Source organism: Peromyscus eremicus, chromosome 15 (genome assembly GCF_949786415.1).
Source record: "Peromyscus eremicus chromosome 15, PerEre_H2_v1, whole genome shotgun sequence".
Taxonomy (NCBI): Eukaryota; Metazoa; Chordata; class Mammalia; order Rodentia; family Cricetidae; genus Peromyscus; species Peromyscus eremicus.
In genome coordinates, this window is record NC_081431.1 from 65,055,375 (window position 1) to 65,074,204 (window position 18,830).

Genomic DNA, 18,830 nt, shown 5'->3' on the forward strand with positions numbered 1-18,830 from the left:
CATCGCTGTCTGCGCATACCTCATTAAGCCAAATTAGAGTCAGTGATGGCTGTCACCTTCTGATCAAAACAAACAAGCCTAATTTCAGCGTGTTCAAGCCCTAACTCTGATACGAAGAAGAACCCTATGCAGAGGCTTTGGTCCCAATGCCAGTGAGGTCATCTCTAGGACTGAGGGTACATTTGATCAGTTGGTAGAGTGCTTGTCTAGCATGCAAGAAATCTGGAGTAGATTCTTAGCGATGCGTGAACAGGTGTGATGGCATGGACCCCTGTAACCCCAGCACGCCAGAGGTGGAGGGAGGCAGGAGGATCAGGAGTGTAAGGTAATCCTTGACTACATAACAAGATCCAGCCCAGCCTGCTCAAATAAATAAGTAAATGCATAAAGGTTAATACCTCTAATTCATGTGAGTGGATAGAACTTCTCAGAAATTTTACATTATTTTATAGTGAACCACCAAGAAACACCAGAATGGATGACCTTAGTGTGGCATCTCACTCTTCAAAATGTGAGATGCACTTCCCCTTTTGACAACACCGTAGTCAGATTTCCAGGGGCTTTTTAGGAATTCCCAAACCAGGAGTGGCAGGCATCTACTCCAGAAGTGAAGTATGGCCGGCCACCCACACTGTGAAGGATCCTCCATACAGAGGTGGAACTGATGTGTGCAAGAAGAGGCTGCTCAGTTGGACAAACACTTACTGTGCATCTCTGCTCACACTGGCTCCCGGCCACACGGTGAACTTCCTGTATTGTTTGATTAGCCTGTTGCTTCCATGGTTAGTTTTTGTCTTGTCAGCCTGACTGGGTTTAGCATCTCTCAGAGACACACCTCTGGGCCTGTCTGTGAGGGCATCTCCAGAGCAGCTGAACTGAGAAAGGGAAGCCCACCCTGAATGTAGGCAGCGCCATCCCACTGGCTGGAGTTCTGGACTCAATAAAAAGGAGAAAGTGGACTAGACACCAGCCTTCATCTCTCTGCTTCCTGACTCCAGGACGCAATGTGACCAGTCAATTCATGTTCTTGCCGCCATGACTGTCCCGCCATGATGGGCTGCACTCTTGAACTGTGAGACAAAGCAAAGCCTTCCCCGCCCCAAGTTTTTTCTCTTTTAATTTATTCATTTTTATTTTATGTGCATTGCTGTTTTGCCATGGGTGTCAGGTCCCCTGGAACTGGAGTTACAGACAGTTGTGAACTGCCATGTGGGTGCTGGGAATTGAACTTGGGTCCTCTGGAAGAGCAGTCAGTGTTCTTAACCACTGAGCCATCTCTCCAGCCCCCCTAATTTTTTTTTTTTTTGGTCAGACATTTTGTCTAAGCAATAGGGAATTAGTGCAAGCTCAGTTTCCTAAACCATCCTGTCAGATGGGCATTACTACCCCACACCACAGAAGAGGAAGCTCGGATGAGAGAAGGTAAACAATCATGCCCACTGCCGAGCATGAAAGGCAGAGACGGGGCTTAAACCTGGCCTTCTGGTTCTGAAGATATGCTTTTCATGATCGTTTCTCTCCCACAGCACTAGAACCAAAGATCGTACTGCCTTTAAATGAATATGCCCAAACTAATAGGCTTGGAGTAAAGTACTGTACATTCCCTCGGATCCCCAGTTACCCAGGGATCACAAACCTTCACTGGATGGTCTCCTCAACAAGGAAGTCACCAGGGTATCCACAAAACTATACTTTTGGGGATCAGGATGGTGTCTCACTTCCTCCCATGGCCACCATGTCCCCATAGTTCCAGCTTCTTCTTGATGTGGGTCTCAAATCTCTTCCCTCAGGCCTCATTCATTTATCCAATTTCAGTTGTTTATCTCATTCTTAGATCACTGGAACTCTCCCACCTGGCACTGGAAGTTCTTTATTGATCTGTATTAATTATAACTAATGGGCTTCATGACATTTCCATACATTTGTTGTTGTTGAATATTACTTTAACTATGTAAAGATGTGTTACATTTGTTTATGATGCAGAATATTATTTTAACTGTGTGAAGGTGTGTTATATTTGTTTATGATGCAGAATATTATTTTAACTGTGTAAAGGTGTGTTATATTTGTTTATGCTGCATTTGTTTAATTATGTAAAGATGTGTTGCATTCGTTTATGCTGCATTTGTTTAACTATGTAAAGATGTGTTACATTTATTTATGCTGCATTTGTTTAACTATGTAAAGATGTGTTACATTTATTTATGCTGCATTTGTTTAATTATGTAAAGATATTGTGCATTTGTTTCACCTTACCTGCCTAAGGCACCTGATTGGTTAAATAAAAGTTGAACGGCCAATAGCTAGGCAGGTGAGGGATAGGTGCGGCTGGTGGGCGGAGAGGATGTGTAAAAGGAAGAATCTAGGCTGTGGGGGGTGGGAGGAATGAAGGAGATATCTGGTGCCAGCCAGCAAAGCAGCCGCTTAGACAGACACAGAGGAAGCAGGAAAAGTAGGACATACAGAAGGAAAAAAGGTAAAAAGCCCCAAGGCAAAACATAGATGAAGAGAAACAGGTTAAATTAAGATATAAGAGCTAGCTAGAAACGAGCAGAAGCTAAGGCCAAGCATTCATAAAAAGTCTCTATGTCATGATTTGGGAGCTGGCTGGAGGCCCAAAGAAAGCCTGCTACAATGCGTATAATGTATTTTGCTACAATGTGTATAATGTATTTCATTACAATGTGTATAATTTGTTTTGCTACAATGTGTATAATGTATTTTGCTACAATGTGTATAACGTATTTTGATCGCATTTACCCCATTACCCTCTCGTCCTCGCATTCCTATTGATTCCCTTTTTTTTTTCCCCAACTAGTTTCCTCATCTACTTTCATTTTTTAAAAACTCATCTATTGAGTTTAATCCAGGTTGCTAACAGGAGAAGAGGTGTGGTGAATTACAGGTACAGAGGCACCTTACCAGTGGCCACACCACTGAAGGAAGTATTACTCCTCCTCAGCAACCATTAACTGCCTACAGATCCTCAGAGTGGGACAGGGCCTCATGAGCTCCACCTCCACCCTTTTTAAAAGGTTTATTTTAATTTATATGAGTGAGTGAGAAAGTGAGAGAGAGAGAGAGAGAGAGAGAGAGAGAGAGAGAGAGAGAGGGAGAATGTGTGTGTGTAAGCACATGTGCTTGTGGGTGCATGTATAGGTCAGAAAGAGATGTCTGAGCCCCTGGAGCTGTAGTTATAGATGGTTTGTGAGCTGCGTGATGTAGGTGCTAAGAACTGGACTCTAATCCTCTTGAAGATCAGCAAGTGCTCTTAACCACGAGGTACCTCTTCAACCACCACCTTGGTTTTGAGATAGAATCTCAATACAGGCCAGCTGTTCTGGTTAGTTTGTCAACTCGATACAAGCTAGGATCATCTGGAAAGAGAGACATCTCAGGAAAGAATTGCTCCCGAAGATTGGCCTGTAGGCAAGTCTATGAGGTATTTTCTTGATTAATGATTAATGTAAGTGGGCCCAGCCCACTGTGGGTGGTGCCACCCCTGGGCAGATAGTCCTGGGCTAATGTTTCAGTCGCTGCAATAAACCCTTTCCTACCTTAAGTTGGTGTTGTCCGGTGTTTTATCACACCAATAGAAAGCAAACGAATACACAAGCCATCCTTGAACTCTCATCATACAGCAGAAGATGACTTTGAACTCCTGACCCTCTTACTGCTACCTCCTGAGTGTAAGGATCCTGACGGGCTTGTGACATCACAGCAGGCTTAGGCAGTGCTGAGGACAGAACCCCAGGCTTCGCGTGTGAGAGGCCAACTCTCTACCACTCACACCGCCTTACGTTGTCCCCACCTGAGTTTTGAATGGACCCTTCCCATGCACCTCCCTGCCACCTGCTCATTCACTATTGCTCGAGAATCATGGCTCATCGCTTCCCCCTCCAGCCTGAACCTTCCTCTTCAGCCAATACTCGCAGAACAAAGCAGACGCTTCATAGTTTTCTCCAGAACGCTCCTCATGAACAACTCCAGCCTATCTTTTTTCTCCAGGTGCCCTAAATACGCTGGGGAGGGTACCTCATGCTGTAAAGTCACTCTTTGGGGGCCTAACTTGCTTTCCCCAAGTCATTAAATGTACCCCCTCGTATCTTGGTAATTATATACACACTCTGCTTCAAGCTAATAAAATGGGGTTTCTTCTACCCGACATTCCACAGTTTAAAGCCATTGTCTCTATTCCGAATCAGTGGCTCTTTCACGAAAAGAAATAATTACCTTTCATATAAGCAGAAGCAAAAATGTGCCCTGCCAAAACTGTACTGGTTGTGGGCCAGGAGAGGCGTTAAGGTCAGGATTCCAAAATAAGCTTTGCAAGTTGAGGGTGTAATCTGTTTTGTTGGAGGTCTCCAAGAACAGATGCAAAGCTAAACAGGGCAAGAGGTGAGAGAAACACTGCAAACAAGCTGCCTTGAAGGAAAAAGACGTTCAAGACTCTTCTGTGCAAGCAAGACACCTTAACACGGGAACCATGGATCCATTTATACTTTCCTCTATCACTATTGTGGGTTTTAAAATACTTTTTTATTTTTAAATTATGTATATATAGGGAGCGGGGATGTGCAAGTGAGTGCAGGTACCGCAGAGGCCACAAGAGGGCGTTAAATCCTCTGGACCTAATGTGGGTGCTAGGAACCAAATTTGTGGAGTTGGTTCTCTCCTGCAACTTTTATATGGGCTTCAGGAACTGAACACTGGTCACTAGGCCATCTGGTCACCACTGAACCATCTTGTCAACCCTGAACTGAACATCTGTCTTCCCCGACCATCACCAGGACTATTATCTATCATGAGATCTGCAGTGAAACCTTAGAGACTGGGGCTTCTCGGCACAGCATGGCTGGCATTTGAGGCTGGAGAATCCTCTGCTGTGTGGGCTGCTCTGGATACCGGAGGCTGTTAGGCAGCATTCTCCGTCTCTTTCCGTGAGATTTAAATAGGACCTCCCAGCTGTGACAACCACAACTCCAGAAAGTGCAGAGTGTTCCCCAGGGGTGTGAAAGTGCCCAGAGCAGAGAACGGCTGCTGGGGACACACAGCCTCGAGGGCCAGCACTGCTTGCTTCGCTTGAACTGCCTTCTTCTTTTTAATTATAAAAATCAAAACACCCTTGACCACACAAGGTGAAAAACCACACCAGCAATGGCACTTGATTCCTGCCAAAGATTCTAACAAGTATCTAGGGTTTTTGTTTTTTTTCATGTGTATGTGTGTGTGCACGCATGTACATGTGTATGCATATGCTTGTATTCACGCGCATATGGAGGTCAGAGAAAGAGTTCACCTGGATGTTTATTCTTCCTCAGGGGCTGTCTATCTTGGGGTGTGTGGACGTGGAATGGCCGTGAACATGTGTGTGGTCAGGAGGACAGTGGAGTTCTCTTATCTCACCCTCTACCTTATTCCCGTGGGACAGGATCTCTCACCGAACCTAGAGCTAAGCTGGTGGGCAGCAAGCCCCAGCAGTCCTGTGTCTACCCTCATAGTATTGAGTGACAGGCACCGCTTTTTAAATTAGGGCTGGAGATTTGAACTTGGGTCCTCAAGTTTGTACAGCAATCGTTCTTAGCCACTGAGCCATCTTTCCCAGTCCATCTTACTTTTTAGACTGACCTGGAACTGGCCAAGTAGGGTAGGCTGGCTGGCTAGAGAGCCTTGGGGATCCACCCCGATTCCCCAGCAAGGGGATTACAAGTGTGCAAACCCACACCTGATTTTTCTCTTCCTCTCTCCCCCTCTCTCTTTTTTTATCTTTCTCTTTAACATGGGTTCTGGGAATCAAATTCAGGGGCCTCATGCTTACAAAGCAGCACTTTACAGCCGCGCTACCTCTCAGCGCTGTATTTTAGTTCTTTAGAATGAAAATCAAAACACCCCTGACCACACAAAGTAAAAACCACACTGACGATATCATGCCCCTTCTTCAAAGACAAGGAAATACTGACCTGTTTTCAAGTGCTCACTGTGGCCTTTGCAACCAACAGAACAGAAAGCCCCAGTGAACCATGTTTGTGTTGTGCTCAAATTAAAAGGAAAGCTCCTTGTAATCCCATCTTTCCTGGCCCAGCCCAGGAGCTGGGGCCCACTCAGCCGGACAATCCCTGACCCTGGGAAAGTGACCTGGTGAGCCACAGCCTGGGCCTGGGTGGGGAGCTGGGACACTTCAGGTGCTACTTCAATGCAAATACTACCATGGGCTCACAAACAAGGAGGGAGCACAGGTGTAACTTAATTTCAAGGTCCATTAGCAGCACAGAGGGGGGAATTATACCGCTAAAGGCAAGTCCTGGAACTCAGCAGGGACCTTTTTCAATTTTTAAATGGTAAGAACAATAATTATGGTGGTTGTTTTTCAGAACAGCATCCAGGTTCAAAGACACGGCACTTCCATCCCAAGTATTGGATAACACCGTGTGGGGCAGATGTGATTTGAGAAATGAAGGGCTGCCTATGAGTCAGGTCTGATTAAATACCAAAAAAAAAAAAGGTCAGGGAGTCGTGCCTGAACACAGGATTTTGTGCCTGTGTTTCCCAATTGACCTTGCAGCTGTAGTGAATATGATACAGCGTGCACACCACCATTACAATTTTGGCTTTTATGGAACAGTCAACAGCAGCTGCTCACTCAACTGGTTGTTGTTGTAAGTATCGTGCCTAATATTCACCTCCATCTTGATGGGATCTAGAACCATCTAGAAGACATACATACTTCTGTACATATCTGTGAGGAAGTTTCTGTATTAGGTTAATTGAAGTGGGAAGACTCAGTCTAAATGTGGGCCATGCTGGATTGAATAAAAAAGGAGAGAGTGAGCTGAGCACCACTATTCACTTCCTGACTGGACGCCACGTGAGCAGCCTTCGCATGCTCTTGCCACGTGACTTCCCCAGCACCACGGACTGAACCCCAAAGTGTGAGCAAAGTTAACCCTGCCCTAAGTTTTTTTCTGTCACAGCAATGAGAAAATTAACTAACACAGTGAGTAAACAAACATGTGTGCCCACACCCAAGCCTCTTTCGTAGAGGTGTGTGCTATGCAGTGTCCTATCTAGGGTGTTACAGTCTAAAGGTGCAACTGTCATACTCAATGGAGGGTCCCCAGCATTGACTCATGGATGCTAAGCTCAGGCATGACCAACAAGAGGAGGAGTTAACTCCTTGAGTGGCATCTACCACAGTCTGAGAAAGAGAAAGGAGATGCCAAGTTCTGCCTTCAGGCAAATCACCATCAGGTAGAAGGGAGATCAGACTTGGTAAGAAGTTCCTCCAGTAAAACCCGTCCTCTGTGAGCAGAGTTGCTGAGTTCCGTCGGCAGGTAAGGCCTTGACCATGGCTGCACAGTCAGAATGAAGATTACCCATCCTCCCCGGCAAGCACGGCCACAATCACACATCTCCATTTACACTACCCACCCCCCCGCCTCCAGTGTGGCCATGAAAGAACTACAGAGCCAATCCTCTGTAAGCCATCACTTACGAAGCTAGAGAGAAGCAAAATACGTACCAAAAAACCTAAACAGCAAACTAAGTATGACAGAACATGCATGTGTACGAAGATGCCCAGAGGAAACCCATCACCTTGTATATTACCCTAAAAAATAAACTATAGAAAGAAAATTTTCTTTTCTTTTTTTTTTTTTGGAGGCAGTGTGTGGTGGTGGTGGTGGTGGTGGTGGTGGTGTGTGTGTGTGTGTGTGTGTGTGTGTGTGAAGACAACCTTGACTGTTGCTTCTCAGGTGCCTTCCTGCCTTCTACCTTTTTGTTCTAAAGACAGGACTGGCCTGGGACTTGGCAAGGAGGCTAGGCTGGCCCCAGCACTGGGCTTACATAAACCACCACACCTGGGCTTTTTTAGTGTGAGTTTGGGGGATCAAACTCAGGTCCTCAGATTTGCAAGGCAAGCCCCTTTACCAACTGAGCCATCTTCTCAGCCCTCAAAATATTTCTTTCTAAAAACCAAAGCATCATGTATCCCTTGTTTGTAGAGGGAGGGATCAAACCCAGGACGTCGAACTGGCTGGGAAAGTGTTCAACTACTCAGCAATGCTCCTGGTCCCATGAAAGCAGAAACTTGGCAAGGGAGTATTCAAGCCCTTCCAGAGGATAAATCTGGGTAAATTAATTTACTTTGCGATCGAGGGGAGGGGTGGGGACTTTCGTGATCTGCTCTCTCATTTCTTTGACTCCCCTTCCTCCCCAACAAGATAAACAGGGCGCACAAATGTACTTTAATCTGATTTTTTTTTATTTTAATAAAGTTTATTTTCCACCTAAATTTCTCTAAGGACACATTAGCTCTGGCAGAACAAAACTCAAGGATGATAGATTTGGAAAAAAAGCCATTTTAGAGAAAAGTCACAGAGAACACAACTAAACAGCAAGGAAGGCATACACACACACACACACACACACACACACACACACACACACACACACACACAGGCTGGCTGCTCCTTCTAAGAAAATAAATCTTTTGACGGCTATGGTCCCCAGTTTAGAAGCAGTTTACAGTCAAGCAGAAGATAGATCAGCGAGCAATAAGACACAATAGTAAGCAACCAGAAACATCAGCGAGCTGAGCGACACCGGAGAAGCAGTAAAGACGCGCCAGGGAGAGCGTTTCTGAGCAATTACCACATGTCTTCACGCTGGAAGGAAGAAAGAAAAACCTCACTTAAGTCGGGTTGGAACCCCATAAAAATGCACTCTCTTGCAGCTCGTGAGCCATTGCTGTGATGACAAGAGGGCTCTGAGGACCAACAGCATGGCCATGAACCAGCAAAAGCAATGGCAGGCTGCTCGTGGGTGAGAATTATTAATGTAGGACTCTTTCATCCTCCTCTAGAGCAACCTATCTGTCGGCACAGGAGACAGCAAAAAAGCAAAGCAAAACAAACAAAAACCCATGTACCGGTTAACTGACAAGACAGGAAGGAGCCTCCAGCATCAGGGGAAATGAAGGAGGCCATTGAGCACATCCGCACGTTTTCCTAAGGGTTGCATCTGTGCACAGAGGGACCACAGCACAAAACAGCAGACTCCAATACAGACAGAACGTCCCTGCCAGAAAGGTTGGGACACTCAGCTCACCTTCTCCAGGACCTTTTAGAAAATGGTAACACTTCTGTTATAGACTATGGTGGTTTGAATGGGAACGGCCCCACGGCCTCTACATGATGGTCGCCCGGTTGATGGAACTGTTTGGGAAGGATGAGGGAACACGACCTGGAGAAAGAGGTGTGTCCCTGGGCATAGGCTTTGAGGTTTTCAAAGTCCAAGCCATTCTCAGTGAGCTCTCATGGCTGTGTGTTTGTGAGCTCTCAGCCACTGCTCCAGCACTATGCCTGCCTGACTGCTGCCATGCTCCCCTTCACGATGGTCATGGACTCTAATGCTCGGAAATCGTGAGCTCCAAAGTAAGCATTTTTTTAAAGTTGCTTGGTCAGGGTGTTTTATCACAACCATAGCAAAGTAACCAAGCCACAGCTTTGGACCTTTGTGGTGACTCACAGACGTATACAGGAGGTGATGAAAGTGTAAAGGATTTCTTTCCCATAAGCTATTAGAAGGGTGTGAAGTTCATCTTTGATTGTCAACTTGATGGGCTCTAGCATCTCCAGAAGGTGAGCTTCTGAGCGTGTCTATAAGGGAGATTCTAAACTGGGTTAACTGAGGTGGGAAGACCTACCCTGAGAGTGGTACCATCCCATTGGCTGGGTTTGCAGACCACACAGCAAGGACGAGCAGCAGCATTTGTCTCCCTCGGCTTCCTGTGGATGCCACGTGACCAGCTGCCTCACACCCATGCCGCCATCCTTTCCCTGTCACGGCAAACTGAGCCAGAATGAGCCCCTCCCCTCCTAAGTTGCTTTCGTCAAGTCCTTTGGCATAGCAATGAGTAAAAGAACTGATGCACAGGGCATACATGGCCTTGTGGAGACTGTGGTACCAAGGGCACTTCCCTTTCCAAAATACTGCAACTCAGGAAAACATGTCAAAGCACTTGCTCCTCAGAAATGCGAAGCAGATTAAAGTCAAGGTATGGACTCCGGAAGAACAGAAGCGTAAGAGGCACCTGCTGATCTCTCTCTCTCTCTCTCTCTCTCTCTCTCTCTCTCTCTCTCTCTGTTTTCTTGAGGTCACAATCCATTTCTAGGAAGCTTCTCCTCCACAAGGTTCTTAGGCCTCAATCCCAACTAGCTCCAGGATATAACCTCCTGCAGAAGCCCTCCCTAGTCATCCACAGCAATCATATTTTGTTATTTTATATGTGTATATTCTCTCCCTAATTATCCAGTAAGAACACGGAAGGCATGAACATGAGAAGTCTAAACACGAGAACGCAAAGGCACGAACGTGAGGTTGACTATTACAAATGTAATTTGTGGACTAGGGATCTGGCTCAGTTAGTCGAGTGCTTACCCAGTACGCACAAGACCCTGGGTTGCATTCTCACCATCCCATAAACCTGGTGTACCTCACATCTGTAACCCCACCACTGGCAGTGGAGGCATGGACTTAAGAAGTTCAAAGTTGTGGCTACATAAGACCAGCCTAGGAAATATGAGGCCACATGGTGGTTTGTCCCTAATAGTCTCTGGCATTTGAACACTTGGTCCCCAGTTGATGGCACTGTTTGGGGAGGATGAGGAGGTGTGGTCTTGCTGGAGGAAGTATGCTTTTGGGGATGGGCTTTAAGAGTCTAGAGACTTGAGCCATTTCTAGTGAACTTACTCTACTGCTTGCTTGGGGTTCAAGATGGGAGCCTTCAGCTTCTGCCCCGCCCACCATGTCTGCTGCCTGCTGTCATGCTTCTCTGCCATGATGGACCCTTATCTCCCTGGAATGGCAAGCCAAATAAACACCTCCTTCTATAAGCTGCTTTGGTCATGATGTTTCATCACAGCAACAGAAAAGTAACTGATACAGACCCTGTCTCCAAACAAAGCAATTCTGACTCCAAATTTGCTCCTATTTCTAAAACCAACAACAAAACCCACCCAGCATCTTTCTGATTTTTTTCTTTGTTAAAATTATGTATCTATGAGTGAGTATGTTCACTTGAATGTGGATGCTCACACAGGATAGAAGAAGGCATCAGATCCCCTGAGACTGGGATTACAGGTGGTTACGGGTGACCTGACATGGGAGCTGGGAACTGAACTTGCAAATTTTACAAGAGCAGTACATGCATTTAATCACTGAGCCCCCAGTCCTTCATTCTGGTGTTTGTATTATATTAAATTCACTAAATATTATAAGCACATCCATGGTAGCTTCAATCTGAGTCAGCTTCCAGAATGAGCCCTACAGACACTTGTTAGCTGGCCACTAGCCTCCCAGTGGAAAGCATCTACCCCATGTCACTCCTGAGATCACCCATGACACTGTGCCCTCCTGGGACCTGACACTCACAAAAAGCAGCCTCTCTCTATTGCCTGGTCTCAAACTTGGACAGCTGAAGGCCACAAGGTCCCATAGCAGGGAGGGAGTGATAGCATCAAAGTCTGTCCAGGCCCTTCGGTTACAGGATGTGGCTGACCAGAGAACAACAGACTTAAGAAAATGGCTCAGTAGGTAAAGTGCTTGTCCCATGCCCACGAAGACTTAAGTATACACATAAAAATGCACCTAGAATCCCAGAACCGGGGAGGTAGGGGGGCAGTCAGGCCAGCCTGATCAGTGTTCTCTAGGCCAGTGAGAGATCCTGTCTCCAAAGATAAAGCCTAAAGCAATTGAGAAAGCCAACCAATGTAGACTTCTAACCTCCATATGCGTGTAGAAGAGTAAGAGGTGCTGTACAGACAACTGTAGACATGAGTGTGTACACACACACACACACACACACACACACACACACACACACACACACCCCTATCCTCCAAACCAGGTCACACAGAACCCTGAAGAAGTTCAGACTGGACCTCTCCACTTCCATTGGGCGTGGGCACTGTGAGCAGAGCGTGGGGAGGCACAGCACCCACTCATTAATAAGCCGCTCAACACAGTGGGAGGTTTCCTTGTCTAATTACAGAAACTGCTGGAAACGGCAAGAAAGACAGGATTTATAGCCTCGATGACACTGTCTCTGTGCTGTAATTAAAAGTTATTTTCAACACTTGGGTGAGATACTAGGATTATCAGAAATATTGTTTGTGAATCAAGACTTGCTAAAAGGGCCAAGAGCCTAAGAAAAAGGCTTGGATAATGGGAAAAACGAACTGTTTTGACATTGAAAGGCAGGAAAGGGGAGAGAAAAATATCTCCTACGTTTAGGTCCCCGAGTTGTCACAAGAGAGGAGAGAAAGCAGCTAGGCTGTGTGCGAACCCAGGCTGCTTTTGGTTATTTATTTGTTTGCTGATTACAGGGTCCCAGTGTGGCGTGGAACTGACCGCGTAGCTTCGGGTGACCTTGAATTTCTGATCCTACCACTTCCCCCTCCTAAACACAGGTACTGAGAGTGTTCCAGGCAGTGCTGGGGACAGCACCCAGGCCTCTGTGTCTGACAGGCAAGCACTCTGCCACCAGAGCTACGTTCCTGGTCCCTTATAACTTGTCCTTTAAAAATTCAAAAGTAACTTAGCAACTTAACTTCATCTTCCAAATAATGTGTGTGTGTGTGTGTGTGTGTGTGTGTGTGTGTGTGTGTGTGTGTCTGTGTTGGTGGTGGTGGGAGCATTTGGCCTGTATGTATGTCTGTGCACCATGTGTGTACCTCATGTCTGAGAAGGCCATAAGAGGGCATCAGTTTCCCTAAAACTGTTGTGAGACATCATGTCGGTGCTGGGAACCAAACCCAGGACCTCTGGAAGAACAACAAGTGCTCTTAACAGCTGAGCCATCTCTCCAGCCCCTTAACTTCTAATCACAGCTGGGGAACACCCCATACCAGACGTCTAGACAGCTTTTCACAGCCACCAACCCACAGTGCCGCACCTCCAGCCCTGCACCAGACACTACGGTCATCGTGCCAAGAGGAACTGGGGCTCACATACAAACAGGTCGGGGCGGACTCCAAGGTGTTGGGATGCAGTGGGGGATTCAAGGCAAACTGTGGACAAGGGCCTTTGGTATAAGACTTAGGTTTTGCTTTTAACCATTTCCCTTCTCTTGTTGAAAATTCCAGTTTTGAGAAGGGGGCAGGCAAGACGCATCCCTGCGGAAATCACATGAAAGTGTCCGTGCGTGCTCACAGCACCTGGCCGGAAGAAGGCCCTTCCACCTCCCCTAACCCTCCAGACACACACAGAGGTGCTGCGTACAGCGGCAACCCTGCATCAGCAAGAAGAGGGAGAGAAGCCACAGCACGTAGGTAAGTAGCCAGACACCTTAAACTTCCAGGATCTGGGGGCTTCTGTCTATTGCACTGGCTACCTGGTGTTGACTTTTATTTCTTGAGACAAGGTCTCACACAGCTCAGGCTGCCTTCAAACTCACTATACCTCAGAGAATGACCTTGAATTCCTGATCCTCCTGCCTCCACCTTGAGTACTCAGATTACAGGCATGCACGTCCACAGTGGTTTATGAGATACAGGGAATTGAAATCTGGGCTTTGTACATGCTAGGTAGGCGCCCTACCAATTGAACCACCCTCCAGCCCCTACGTTTCCTCTTTCTTTCTCCTATAACTGTGGGGGCACCCAGTCAGGACATTTAACCTCCACTTATGGGCAGAGAGTTCTCCTCACTTGCCAGAGTAACATCTCTGTAATGAGAAATTATTTTACATTATTCCATTTTTTCCCTTTTACATATGAATTTAATCATTCATTTCTATCTGCCTGCAACCACTGCCAGTTTTTTTCACACTCTGTTACAAAGCAGTACTATCTTAGAAATCTTCTGTTAAATCCCTCAGCTTTGGCCGTTATGTGTTTTAGCTTCCTGGGAGATTCTCCTAGAGCCAAGGACAGCCCCAAACTCACTGTACCAATGAGGATGACCTTGAACTCCTTAATGAACTCCCACACTCGAGTGCTGGGATTACAGGAGTGCACTGCTACATCCTAGCCAGCAGCCTTTTGTCACTGACAGGAGTTGTTGGGCAGAGAGATAACTCATGTGCTGGGAGCTTCTCTGCTATAGTCTCTACATTTTATTTAATCTATGTTCTGAATCCTGTCAGCAGAACTCAATTCTAGGAGCACTTTATCTGCATAGGTGTCAGAGAAACCACTAGACATTCTGAGGGAACCATGAAAGCATTCCAATATCTGTGATTCAAGAATAAATGGAAGCTTGCCTTCACAACAGTCATGTCGAGTTTATGGAATTTGTATTGTAGCAGTAGAGCCATGGTGCTGTGGTTTTAGGCAGGGTTCAGTCCCATGGCTGGGCAGGGAACGGCCATCCTTACCTGCCACATTAATCTTTTCAAGTGATACCAAGCTGGGGACAGCTGTGGTAGAGTTGGTAGAATTTGCTCCTGTGCCATTGACGAGATTGTCCACCTTCGACTCAAGCTTGCCAATGCGCTGCAAGATGTTATCCAGTAACACAGCAAGAGTTTTCTTCAGATCTGTGAAAGAAAAGGAAGAAAACTGAGAACTTTAGCATGCATGGCCATGCATTTCCAACCTGTGGCCTGTGGGCACCCAGGTTACAGATGAACATATGCCAACACTAACTCACAAACTTACTTCAAACATTGGGAGATTTTTTGCGGGGGTTTTCTTTGGTAATTTTATTGTATGGTGCTTGAGCATGAACTCTGTAGATGACAGTGTGTTGAACTACAGTGTAAAAAAGCTGGACAGAGGCTGGGGTATTAGCATTAGGCATAAGCATGAGGACTTGAGTTCAGGTCCCCAGCAATCATATAAAAAGCCAGTGTGCCCATGCATGCCTGTGACCCCCAGCACTGGGGAGTGGAAGGTGTATGGAAGACAGAGAGAAGAGGGTTAGGGCTTGCTAAGCTGCCAGTATGGCTCTGGGTTCAGGAAGAAACCTTGTCCCAAGAGAGTAAGGTGCAGAAAGGAAGACAAAGAGGACACTCAGCATGCTCCTGTAGAGTCCCTAACTGTGAAAACAAAAATGGACTCCGGACATTGCTGGACACACCCCAGGGGCAAAACAGCCTTCTTTGGAGAAACCACAGAATAAACGACATGTTCAAATCCCTGTATTCCTAGGCACCCTCGGGGATAACGAGAGTGTTTGAGGAAGGGCTTTGCATTCAGCAATGCAAGAGTGAGAACGGGAGGCTGTTTCCCTCAGTGGCTGGATAAAGAACCCCGGATATTGTTACTAAGAAGCCCTCCCCACTTTTATGTTTTATTTGAAACAGGGTCTCTCATTGGCCCGGAACTTTGACACATATGCTAGGCTAGCTGCCCAATGAGCTTCCAGAGATCCACCTGGCCCCCCCTCCCATCTCACCACCCACGGGTCTATAGGTACACGCTGCCAAGTCTGCCTTTCTTTTTAAAATATGAGTTTGCAGATTCGAACTCAGGTCCTTGCGCACTCTAGGACAATGCTTCACCAACTGAACCGTCCCCCTCAGTCCCATTTAAAGACAGTATTCATGAAAACCACAAGGACAAAGAAGAAGGGGCTGGGGAGACTGCTCGGTGGTTAAGAGCACACACTACTCTTCCAGAGGAAGCCGAGCTTGGTTCCCAGCACCCACAGCTCACAACCACCTGGAACTCCAGCTCCAAGAGATCCGACACCCTTCTCTGGACCCCACAGGCACCTACACTCATGGGGTACACATGCACACAGGCACACAGACATGCCAAGAAATACTAAACAAACAAAAAATGAGGGATAGAGAGAGGGAAAGAGGGAGGGAGAGGGAGAGAGACAGATAGGAGGTGAGGTGGGGGGGGGACACACACAAAGAGGAAGCAAAGCTCAAACTCTAATTCTTACAAATGCACACAATGCCCAACACCACGGCACTTAATGAATATGCTTTATATGAGCAAATGAATAAAACAGATAAACTATCCCCTAGTCACGAAGAACAAACAATCGTCTTCACATAAATTATAGCTTTCTAGGTGATAAAATTATTCCTCACCTTTTTAAAAAGGTGCAAAAACTGTTAACAGCTTTATTGCAATTTTAAACAGATAGCGGAATATTTGTTTATGTTGTAGTCTTAATGGTAATCCATTTATTTAAGGATACTGTATAATGAAGAGTAGTTTTGATTACAGTTTAATAAGAAAATAAGGACAAAAATATTCCTTCCAAATTCTAGTACAATACTTTTATATTTATCATAGTATTTTATGGTTATGGTTAACAGTAAAATGTGTCCTCAGCAGGATTACAACTTCTAATTACTAATGAACTTTTAATTTTTTTTCTTTATACTTCAAAAGCCTTGGCAGTAAAAATATAAGCCTGACATTACTACTAAAATTTTCCGTGTTCCTAAAATTCACTGTACATACTAAGGATGAGACCGAGTAGTTGAAAACATTTAGAACAGCCCTCTGGGGAAGGGAGCGCTGGTGTGTCTCAAGTCAGGGCTAGACTGCCCAGAACAGGTGCCCTCACAGCATCTGGAAGTTTTCACTTCCGGGAAGCCACGACAGCACTCGGTAGAAAGGGCTAGAAGACACAACCAAGAACGGGATGGAAAAGGAGCTAGCACTGCTATTCCTTTGTGAGGGCTAATGATGGCTAACAGGATCCGGAGTGCTGAAGAGATATGTCTCCGTGTACCTCTGTGAGGGGGGTTGTACATCACGTCATCTGAGGTGAGTAGGCCCACCCTGAACGTAGAGAAGGGCTCTCAGAAGTAACAGCGGTTCTGCTGGTAGATGAGAGGGCTCGGGTGTATGGCCCAGATCCTCAAGAGAGGAGGGCAAGCCATGGTTTCTCTCATCAAACTGATCCATATTTGAGGCATTACCAAGAAAGGCTGTACTGGGCACCTGTTCCACCTATGACCTTGAAGTACCAGCCCCTAGGGCGTGGCTTCTGGGGCTTGGATAGTGTGGACTGACTCAGGCAGCAGGAGCAGCCTGGGACAGGACATCAGCCTTCCAGGACTCAGCGACGATTTTGCCTATCCGGTTTAGTGAGGTGTTCTCCCCAGTATAATTTCTAAATAAACAGTTCCTTTATCAGTATCTGTGGATCATCTGCTCTAAAAGGCTGTGCATGAGAGCCATCCTTCCCCTGACCCCATCTGTCCCAGGCCAGGATTCCTTCTTGGATTCCAATCACTCCTTCAGGGCAGGAAACAGAGAGACAAGAGAATTAATTCCTGGAAGCTCAGCCAACTGGTCTGGAGAACGAGACACCCTGCTTCCAACAAGGAAGAATGCAAGAATACCACCTGAGGCTGTCCTCTGACCTCTGCATGTATGCCACAGTGTGCACACAGGTACCTACACACACGAGCGCTAACATGCACACATACACAGAAGAGAGAGGGGGAGGGAGAGGAGGGAGAGAGAGAGAGAGAGAGAGAGAGAGAGAGAGAGAGAGAGAGAGAGAGAGAACACAACAAAAACCAGGGAGCTATTATCAAGACTCCTCTGTGACACTGGTTGCCAAGCCCCATTGTCACAAGGAAAGTAAACGCCAGCCAAGCGCTGTGGGCGAGGCCAAGGCTTGCCATCCACCTGTGAGGGACACTGACTATGTATGCAGCAGCAGCACAGGACTGACTGACTATCCAGTGAGTGAGGACTTACGCCCAAACTGCCAAAGACAACTTCCTTCTCTGTTGGCTCCTAACTCACATCCCGTTCTGCCATGGCTGCCCTGAAAGACAGGGTACGGGCAGGAGAGCTGCAGAGCAACCTCCCTTACGGCAGCTCCGGAGCTCAGACAAAGACAGGGCGTTATCGAGAGAGGAAGGTGTTGATGAGAAAAGAATTAACCTGGACCTCCTAGAGCCATCAGCTGCCAGGAACGCCCAGGTCCATCAATTGCACGGTTTAAATGACCAGCCCACAGTGCTCTTGTTACTGTAGAGGGGCCTTCACACCAGCGCTGCTTACAGAGGTCTAAAAAGAGCGGTCATTTATTCCAGATGAGAGCAGGAAAACACGGCGAGAGAAAGCTCAGGCTACACTCTCCTATCTGTGAGCTAGACTAGGCAGATCCTGGCCTGGCCGCTGCAGCTACGTTCCCGGCCAATGGCAATTCACATGAGTTCAGGAATTACACAGCCGTCACATGACTTAACAGCATGAAGAGACACCACGAAGACGGTTTTCCAGTTGTATGTAATACGACTCCAACGGCTGGGCGGTGGTGGCGCACGCCTTTAATCCCAGCACTCGGGAGGCAAAGGCCAGCAGATCTCTGTGAGTTCGAGGCCAGCCTGGTCTACAGAGCGAGTGCCAGGACAGGCTCCAAAGCTACGCAGAGAAACCCTGTCTCCAAAAAAAAAAAAAAAAAGAAAACTACCACTTCAATTTCTAAAAAGGAGCGTGTACATGTATACATTTGTCTATACACACAAATGCATGCATCTGTCAGCACTTTAAAAAGGTTGGAGGAGGGCAGAGAATGTGGTTGAGTTGGTAGAGAACTTGTCTATACGCGATAAGCCCTGGGCTGGGTCCCTAGCCAAGGTACATCACCAAGGTACAGAAGCATGCCTGTAATCCCAGCATTCAGAGGCAGGAGGATCAGAAGCACAAGAACATGGCTACATAGTAAGTTCTAGGCCCACTTGAGACACACGAGGCCTCAAAGAAAAGAAAAGAAAGGCAGGAGAGAAACATTTTTATTATTGCTTAGATCTGGGTTTGGAGCTAAAGCTTTCTATCAGCTTCACTTCTTTATATTTCCTCATATGCTCTCCGTTTTCTATAAAAATTCGCCTCGTCTTCAAA

The 18,830-nt window shown here is 46.5% G+C and overlaps 1 protein-coding gene across 1 annotated transcript in view; it reads right to left on the reverse strand.

Moving 5' to 3' along the window:
* The window catches only part of Mgat5 (alpha-1,6-mannosylglycoprotein 6-beta-N-acetylglucosaminyltransferase), a 265,798-nt gene that overhangs the window by 162,054 nt on the left and 84,914 nt on the right, over window positions 1–18,830 (reverse strand). Inside the window, exon 4 of the mRNA XM_059280607.1 lies at window positions 14,375–14,536. Coding sequence (XP_059136590.1) covers window positions 14,375–14,536 — 162 coding nt within the window. The remainder of the gene's footprint in view (window positions 1–14,374; window positions 14,537–18,830) is intronic.